At 42.3% G+C, this 9,836-nt stretch overlaps 1 protein-coding gene across 5 annotated transcripts in view; it reads right to left on the bottom strand.

The window, feature by feature from the left end:
- The window catches only part of Lysmd3 (LysM domain containing 3), an 11,661-nt gene extending 5,097 nt beyond the window's left edge, over positions 1-6,564 (bottom strand). For 2 of the 5 annotated variants that reach the window (XM_023704180.1, XM_023704181.1), the window contains exons 1-2: positions 6,342-6,564; positions 3,532-3,773 (exon numbers count right to left, since the gene is read on the bottom strand). In XM_023704180.1, the coding sequence (XP_023559948.1) occupies positions 3,532-3,773; positions 6,342-6,411 (312 nt within the window). In that variant the 5' untranslated portion in view covers positions 6,412-6,564. The remainder of the gene's footprint in view (positions 1-3,531; positions 3,774-6,341) is intronic. The other 3 variants (XM_023704178.1, XM_023704179.1, XM_004644068.2) reach the window with 3 other exon arrangements.
- Between the last annotated feature and the right edge of the window lie 3,272 nt (positions 6,565-9,836).

The following is a 9,836-nucleotide window of genomic DNA, read 5'->3' as shown; positions in this document are numbered from 1 at the left end:
TTTTCTAAGGAGTCTCCATACTGATTTCCATAACGGTTGCACCAGTCTACATTCCCACCAGCAGTGGAGAAGGGTTCCTTTTTTGGGACAGCCATTTAACCTCTCTGCCATCCAGGTTCCACACCTGCAAGATGTCAGCAACAAAACCACCTAGCTTATCCAGTAAGGGTAGATATTTAATAAATTACAATGTCTGCAGAACTCACTGGTACAGTGATCTATAGTATGCCATATAAATATTAGCTGTCACTATTTATTAATAAGAAAATCAGCAAAGGACAGAACACAGGACATCAAGCAGAGTTTTTAGGAGGAAGTGATAGAGAAAAATCAGGTGTAGATTAGTGATCAATGAAGAGCAGAATGCTGGAAAATTCTCTAGCAGAGTTGTGTGGAGCAGTGGATGAAGAGGGCTATTACTTAGAGATGAGACAGTAAACATAAGGGCTATTTGTCCTCTTATTACTTTGGAACCCTTTTTTTAAAAAGCAAATGAAGATTCACTGACAACCCCCAAAGCCTGAACTCCTTCTCTTCAGATGCTCTTTCGTTTGGTATTGTATTCTTGCTAGTGATTACTGAACACTCTGAATCAGGCTTCCACGGGTGAGGTTCCACCTAGATCATCTGAGTGTTTTCTGCTTGCCAACTTCCTTGGTTACATGTAGGATTCCAACCCTGCCCTGTTTTATTCCTTTCATCACTTTTATAATGGACACATTCTTAATAATTCTTAAGGCTATAGGTGGAGTACAGCACTATTTACTGTATTTCTAAAATAATGACAAACCCTTTTGTAAGGTTAGTCATCCATTGCTAGTTGACCTCCCATCAAAAGGGAGCCTGCGTCTCTTAATCCCCTACTTCTGCTGGATCAACTTTCCCACCAGCTAAGCCAAGCCCATTCTCCTTTCCTAAGCTAACCAGTTTTCATAATTCTTCCTTTCAAATGATGAATCAGCTCATGTACCCTGTGATTTCCCCAAACGTATTTTCTTTAAGCTTCTGCTCTCTCACAGACACAGATTTTAATGTAGTCCTCATCATCTTCACTTAAATTATTCCAACAACCTCTTTACTGGATTCACAAGTGAGGTCCTCCACAGGTTTGTTTCTCTAGGGTTAAGCCTCACGAGTGGTTCTCCTATTATATAAGATGCCCAAAGCCCTCATCTCAAGTCAATCTGTGCCACCCATTTTGGAAAAAAACTATTAAACTCTCTCTGCTATTTCCCATTTTCTTCCTTGACATCTCCACATGACTGTCACATGCGCAAAACACTTTCTCTGCTTCACTAGACTTACGACCTATTCTTAATCACTAAAACAGTTCTTCAAATTTCTCTCCTAAGAGTGTTTGCCAGGTGCCTCAGAGGGAAGCTAAGTCACTCTCCACTAGAGCCACTGCACCACCCTCTTGATCTCTGCCCTGCTTCTGGCCTTGCTTCTCTGACCCAAGACACATTCAGCCATTTATTTCTCAGTGATCTCATATTGCATAGTAGCATAAATAATATGTAAAAGGTTTCCAAGTATAAAAATATTTTAGGCCAGTGAGATGGCTCAGCAGACTAAGTGTCTGTTCAAGCAAGTGCAGGGACCAGGATTTGATCCTCGATACTGTATGCCCCACCGGTAATGGAGTCCAGGCATGGTGGTATACACTTGTAATCCCAGCTCTGGGGAGGCTGAAAACAGGAGGGTTACTACAAGTTCAAGCTGTGTAGTGAGACTCTATACCAAATACATTTAAAAAAATTTTTTTTTTTAATTCATATAATGAAAGGTTCTGCAGGAAGATAAAAATATTAGGAAAAGTAACAATACAGGATTTCACATTATTAAATATAGAGTTTTTACACATAAACACACACACATAATTTCTACTTGTACACACACATACACACACATACATTTTAAGTGAGGATTCCAGGTAATAATTCTTGCAATATTTAGAATGCTATGTGCCCAGAAGATAGCTCAACGGCCTAAGTGCCTGCCTGGCAAGTACAAGGTCTTGGGTTCAATCCCCAGTACCAAAATAAATAAAATGAAATAGAATAGAATAGAATTCCATGGACATATTTAAGGAGTAGTCTAAAAGTCTTATTTTTAAATATCAATAATGTCAACATTCTGGAAATTATATCCTTTGTAATTATTTCAAGCCGTTAGGGAGCATTTAAGAAGTTCACTTAAAAATATACAAGGAGATAGACAGTAGATAAATTTAAATTCTATTGGGTTGACAGTATGAGAACATTAAGTTAGAAAACCAGTTTTAAATCAGCTCAAATATCAATGCATCTGCCTGACAATATATTCTGCTAAGGACCCAGGATGGACATGACACAGTAAAATGAGTTTAGTATCAATTGCTCTTTAAATGTCTTTTCTTTTTATATAGTGTAAATCCTCTTTTGGGAATTACCTAAAAGAAAGTAGATACCACCACCCAAGCTATGATTGTAATGCTAGTCACTGTGTAATATGAAACAGAAAATTCTGATTAGTTAGGAACAGAGGAATCACTTAATAAATTTGGTATGTCCATATATTACTATACAGCTACTTTATTTATTTATTTATTTATTTATTTATTTTTTGTGGTACTGGGGATTGAACTCAGGCCCTTGTGCTTGCCAGGCAGGTGCTTAAGCTGCTGAGCTATCTCCCCAGCCCCTTATATAGCTACTTTAAAAAGTTAGAATCAATAGAGTTCTGAGGGATGACTACGAGAGCTGTCCATGGTATACTAAAGAAATGAAGGGGCTGGGGAGACAGCTCAGAGGCATGGGTACCCGCCTGGCAAGCAAGCACATGGTCCCGAGTTCAATCTCTGGTACCAAAACAAAGAAAAAGAAATGAAAACTTCAAGTGGCAGAGTAACATAGATAGTATACACCAAATTTTTAAAAAATGAACCACAGCCTAAGTATATATCTATAAATATATATAACATTTACAGATACAAAGCTACAGAAAGAGGGGCTGGGAAGATAGCTCAGTGGAATAAGCACTTCCCTGGCAAGCACAAGGGCCTGAGTTCAATCCCTGGTTCTGCTAAAAAAAAAAAAAAAAAGCTACAGAAAGAAATGCACCAAGAAACAGCACTGGCTATCTAAGGACCTGGGACAGAGAAATACTTTTCCTTATAATCTACATCCTCTTACTACATGAATAAGATAATGTAGGGGCCAGGGAGATAGCTCAGTAAAATAAGAGCTTGGCTGGTAAGCACAAGGTCCTGAGTTCAATCCTGGTACTACGAAAAAAAAGTAAAAAAATAAGATAATGTATTTGGGTATTTTTCAATATTTAAGATAATATATTCAGAGATAAACAGAAATTAAAGTATTTACTTAAAATTTGAAAAAATTAATATCTATCAATATCATATAGATTTCTATGTAAAGGGTAAGAATAGAAAAAAGGAATATGATGAAATCACATGGAATTTATTCCCACTTGGGTTGGGCTAATGCACGAATAATTTATTCTGGACATTACATAAAACAAATTAAAGCTTACCGTACAGCAGTACTGAAGGGCTATTGCGTTTAAGGTGTCTCCTTCCTGTATGTCTTTTGTTAGTAAGACAATGTCATCAAGTCTGTCTCTTGATGTGCTTCTTCGAACTTTCTCTTTCCCTCTGGATCGAAGCTCATACACTTCGGCATCCTCCTCCAAAATAGCACTGTCCAAACCACTAGACTGTGCTCCAGGGAGAGGAAAACTGCGATTCGGATGCCTCCCGGCCATAACGTTGAAGTCTGAAGGGGAGAGAAAGAAAGCAGACCACTTTGGTATGTAGCTGGTTCATTTGACTGATTTATACACATCCTAGACTATTTAAATAATGCTTTGAGTTATTTCAAACTTTAGGTTTCCAAACGCTGAAGTGCAAAAAATGCTCTGCAGGCAAGACCCCAGCACAGGAGGAAGTGGTAACGCACAGCTTCGCACAATGTGAGGTAACCACATCTTACCCAAGCACACTGCTATGTGTTAGGAGGTCAAAAGTCGAGTTCAACATACTCTCAGAATGTGAAGAAATTAGGAAAATAATGTTTTAGATGTCTTAAAAATCTGTGTCCATATCTATAACTTAAAAGAGTCCTGATGTCAAAATATATTTTATACACACGTACAAAATATTTCCATGAAATTTCCGTTTGCTCTGCATTGTAAACTTACAAGGGACTGAAGCATCACAACACTGTTTACCTTGGTCACAATCTCTACTTAGTGTAATATGTGACTTCTTTATAGCTCATGGTTTGCTCTTGGCCAAGTTTTCTTCCCTTGAAAGCTTTTCATCCAAATTAAGATTCCTCTTCAGATTCAATATATGGTCCATAAAGACCGAAGAGATTTTCAGTGACCATTAATACTTTAGTGAAAACATCATAAGACGAGTGAGAACTGGTTTAACTTAAAAACTGTTATCAATGAACACTTCGCACTTACTTGCATAGTCACCCTCAACACCTTCATCAAGTAGATCTAGTCTCATTAAAAACAAATGCAAGAACCTCAAATTCAAACTCTGCCATCAAGTATAGATGACAGCTTGCTTTCAGTTGTTATAAACAATGTAAAACATAAAAGGCATTTCGGTGATAAATAATTGGAATTTTTTTTTTTATTTTAGAGAAAGATCTACAGGGTGTTCAGGGTCTCACTACTAGATTGGACTCTAATGATCTGCCTGTTTACAGCCTCCCAAAACCTGGTATTACAGGTGTGCGCCACCACACCCAGTCTCAATTGCAGTCTCAGCCTGCCCTGGGGGCAAGGGTGTCACTGTAGGCTGGGGATCAAACCTAACTGGAACTTTAATGTAGCTCAGATATGAAAAGAAAAGTTAAAGAGCCTGCAGAGATTTCCAATTTGCCTGACTGAGTAAAGGCGGTGCTTTCCCCAAGAGGTGGAACCTAGGAGGGGAGCATGTACAAAAGTCTCCAAGGCCAGCACAAAGCACTGTCTTTCAGACAGAAAGCTATATAGTGACAACCAGAGGAAAGGTTTCAGTGAGAAATATAATGTCATGACTAAGCTGCACAAAGGTGAAATTGCAGCTGCTAGTATAGACGAGATTACCTAGTCATTAAATAAACGCCTCTCACTAAACCTTGAAGAAAAGAAGGCCCAAGACTGAGGCTAAAGAATTTCAAAACTCAGCACCTTGGTGAAGATAGAGGAGAGGATCTGGCTGGAAGGACAGAAAGTGTTTTCAGAGGATGAAGAAACCACATAAGTATTACAGAAACCAAGAAAGCAAAATGATGTCCTGAAGACTCAATTCTGCCTTGAACACTAAGGATGAGGACCAAGTGGAAAGGGGAAGGAAAAAGCCAAAACAAAACAAGAAATACTCAAGTCTGAATTTGTAAAACTGACAACACAATGTTCTCTAGGTAGGGACATACTTAAAAATTTTTTTCAAACTATTACATACAACTGAATTTAATCCTGAAAAGCCACTTTCTAATCCTGCTCTATGTCAGTGCTGTGATGCTTTAAAAACTCAAGAGATTCTATTAGTATACTAACAGCTATATATTAAGTAGATTATTCAACTGCTCCCAGAGGTTCTACACTATTTATCACCAAGAAGTATAGTTACTATTCTAACTTGACACTCATTGAATTAAAGAGAGCTATCCATGTGTCACAGTCCTCTTTACCGTAATCTCTGATTCCATGGACTGGAAAAAGGCACGAATCCCTCCTCAGGGAACCGCAAGAAGCCTGATTGTTACCTTCATCACGAGTGGCCCAAACAAAAACCATTAGGTGAAAAGGCTGCCGTCGGCTGAGTCTGCACCTGAAGAGGGTTCTCCAGACACCCTGAACCACGCACGCAGTCAGTGACAGCTGCTGGTGTCAGCCTGCCTGGGATCTACCGGCCAAGGGCAAGGGGGGAAAGACCCAGAGCCCAGGACCTACGCACTAGGACAGAACCACAGCCCCCGGAACCCCCAGGGGCCACTCTGGTTTTTAAAAGCATCCCTCTCCCTCCACTTCTCACGCCTGGTTCTTCTTTCTTTCCCTGCTATCCCAGCAACGACGAAATCTCATGTTTTTCTAGCCCAGCATCACACCTGGGCGACGCGCTCGAGATGCGGGTCTCGGGTATCCACGACAACCCAAAGTTGGGCGGCAAGGCCCCGGAGCCCCGCTGGGAGGAGGGAGTCGCTCCCGAGCCTCAGTTTACCCCCAATCGGTGTGACACACAGCTCGGGCCGGCTCCGAAGGTCCTGCCGGTCTCTGGGCGCTGGGCGGACCGCGGACCTACACCGAGCCCCGCAGCCGCCACCGCCGCCGCCGGGCCTCACCTCGCGCGGAACCCGAGGCTGCATCCAACCCCGCCGGCCCGGACCCGCGCACCGCACCTCGCGCCGCCATCTTCACCTGGCCCGTTAGCGGGGAACACGCAGCGAGGGAACGGATACCAGGGCCGCCGCAGGCGCCGCCGACCCCACGCAGTTCATGACGGAGTCCCTGGTCGGCGCAGAGCGCGACGCCGCCCGCGTCCCTGCCCTCAGGACAGTGCGCCGCCGCCACGTCCGCAAACCTGCGGTGCGTCATCGCGTCAAGTGGGCGGTGGTGGGCGGGGCGGGGGCGGAGGGCGGAGGCGGGGCGCGAGGGTGAGCCTGAACAGGACCGCCAACCACAGGCCCAGCCTGGCGCGCAGGCGCCTGGAAGGCTGAGGGCGCGGGGCGGGGCTTAAATCACGGCGGGGGGGCCGTTGACTCCAAGCCCCGCCCCCAGTCCAGCTCCTGGCCCCGCCTCCTCATCTCCGGGGGAGGGGGAAACTCCTCTGAGCTTCTGGTTCCCGCGCGGGTTCTGGTCCCCTGGCGGTTTGCAGACTGCACGGTTGGCGGAGACTGTCCCTCACAAGTGCACTGCCGAGAGGGTGGTCCTGAGGATCTGTGGGACAGGGGACAGCCGTCGTGCATTTCTCTGTTTGGGAAAAATGGGAGTTTTCTTCAGGCCGCGCGCCCGCAGGAAGGTGCAGGCTGCTCCGGGCCAGGCCGCTCAGCCGAGTGGGCGCGGGCTTGGCGATCAGGGGCGAGAGAAGGCTGCCGCCTAGAGGCCGGCCGCGGCATTGAGAACGTGCGCCCGAGCGCTTTCCATTTTCACTGATAGTCATTGCTTGAATTCTTTGCGATGTTAGTTTCTGTCTGCCTGCGTGTCTGCCTGCCTGTCTGTCTGCCTGCCTGTCTGCCTGTCTGTGTGCCTGTCTGTCTGTGTGTCTGTCTAAGGCTGTGCGATTGCGGAGCTGGGGATCGAACGACGGTCCCCTGCGCCTGATTGAGTTTGCTCCAGCAGGCGGTTTAAACAACTGAGCTAACCTGCAAGCCCCCGGCGTATTAGTTTCTGAGATAAGAACTTCATATAAAATTTTTCACACAAAGTTGCTAAATGAGTGTGATAAAATTTTGAATTTATGTAAATGAATGGAAAGTATTTTAAGAATCTATTGAAAGAAAAAATATATGCACACAAGAAAGCTAAGATAATTATACTAATTTGTATTAGGTCCTTGAAAGATTGATTTGTGCTTACATTGTTTGATCAATTTTGCATACCTATAGCTTATAATCCTAGCAGGTACTTTGAAGATAACTATACTATGCATTAATCATTGCTAATTTCCTACTATCTTGTTTTGAAATTCTGTATCGTTTTCATTGTTTTTTCTTTAAAATTAAAAAATGTTGACATCACGAGCATTGCATTTCGATGGCCATGCTCTTACTACAAGGTGCATTTTAGGCACGAGCAGCCCGGATGCTGAGGCAAAACCCTTCTTTTCAGAATCTTATGAAGGCTTTGAAACTTTGTTCTAAGTTATTTTCAAGGGGTCTGGTTTTTGATTAAGAAGCTCGTCGGCGAAGGTTAGGAATTGGTCTTTTATTTGAGGGGATAGGCACTATGCTCCACAGTGCCATAAAAAGCTACAGAAGACCACAAAAAAGTTCGTCAGAGCTGTTCCGTGTGCTGTTGGCCTGGTGACTCTCCTTTCTGTAGCTATTTATCATTGAGACGTTTTCTCATCAGAAGACAAAGAATATATTTCCTACTTGATGTGTAGGACTTTAGCTGCTCAGCCTCATGAATGTTAATGGGAACGAAACCTTCTTTCTGTATATAGGTTACTTTTCTTATTTTAATGTCCATAGGCAGAGGAATCCTTGTGAGAGCCTGAGTGAGGTTTCCAGCATATCTACATGACAGCTACCTATATCAGTTATGCATATTATCTCAGTGATGTCTGCATGCTCTTAAATTATTGTTTGTATTTCACAAAAAAATGTGGTAATTGAAATTCTTACCAAAAGGCCTTACTGGAATTACATTTTACTATTAGAATTTGCAAAGGAAGCAGCTAGCCATGAATTTTGGCTGAGCTCCTAAAAGCTGGCCCATGGGAACAACTGCTTCATCTTTGAGAAAAAGGATTCCTCCAAACCCTCAGCAAAGCCAAAAGGATTTCTCCTTTTTTTGAGACCTGGTCTGATGCAGTGTCAATTAAAGAACTGTAGGTGAAAGACTGTTTAGATTATAAAAAGATGTGTTTTTATCATAAATGGTTAGGTTTTGAGTTGCTCCAGTAAAAGCTGTGGAAAGGATATAAGCTGCTGCAAACTGTTAGGCGTGTCATTTGGAAATACAATATCTATCAAAGTAAGAAATGCAATGGATTGACCTCTTACATGCTAAGCAATTTTCTTGGGTTCACACATACATATACATGTGTAGGAGAGCTGACCGATTATTTAGTAATATTTATTATAGTAATAGCCAAAAGGACACATTCCAAATGTTCATCTGTAGCCAGCTACATAGTTCTGCTATGTTCAGGCCATGCAGCATTATATTTTAGACCAAAAGAATGAGTTAACCTTTATTTGTTGATTTACTCATTCTCTTATCTAAGAAGCTTTTGTTGAAGGAAGTGCATATGCACGATTGTTCTAGGCATTCCAGATACAGGGCATAGAAAGACAAAGGCCCCTAGGTGTGCAGTTTGCAGACTAGGCACACAGAAAGAGCTCTGCAACATAAGCTAAAGTTTAAAGTTTAAATAGAGTCCCGTTAGAACGAAATGTTAAATTGTTCTCCCACCACCACACATATTTCTGCAGGGAGCTGCATTTTTTTTTTTTCCAGAATGAAAAGGTACTCAGAGAACGTTCAACAGTGGCTGCAGTGGGGGCCGGGGAGATGGCTCAGTGGAATAAGTGCTTCCCTGGCAAGCGCAAGGGCCTGAGTTCAATCCCCGGTTCCTCAAAAAAAAAAAAAAAAAAAAAAAAAAAAAACAGTGGCTGCAGCGGACTAGATGTGGCAGGAAGCTGGGCATGAGATGCTTCCTTTTAGGTATCTCAGGATAGATTGAATTTTGATCACTGCATGATTAAGAAACACATTTTATTCTTTAGTAGCTCGGCTTCTTTTTTTGCAGAGCTGACCATTCCTATCTTTATCATTTTTGAGTCTGTTTGTACTTTGCATTCAAGTAACGAACGCCCCCTAAAATGCAAGGAAAACAGAACTTGAGTTCTTTTTATCTTTCTTCTTGGTACCCTCTGATTGCTTTCAATCTTGTTTTGCTTTCTGATCCTTCCTCTATCTTCTTATTAGCTTTTTTTTTTTTTTTCTAGTTCTACTTCGCAGAAGCAAACTTAGAAAACACTCTTGTACTCTGAGGAAATAAAGTAACCTGAGATGAATTTATAATTGGATTATCAGGTGAACATTGAAAAAAACTTCCCTCGTCTCTGTTCTCCAAACAATCTATGTAGAAAGAACTATTGTGTGTATAC

This window comes from Octodon degus, unplaced genomic scaffold (assembly GCF_000260255.1).
Source record: "Octodon degus isolate 3935 unplaced genomic scaffold, OctDeg1.0 scaffold00190, whole genome shotgun sequence".
Taxonomy (NCBI): Eukaryota; Metazoa; Chordata; class Mammalia; order Rodentia; family Octodontidae; genus Octodon; species Octodon degus.
This window is presented reverse-complemented; position numbering and strand designations above follow the sequence as displayed.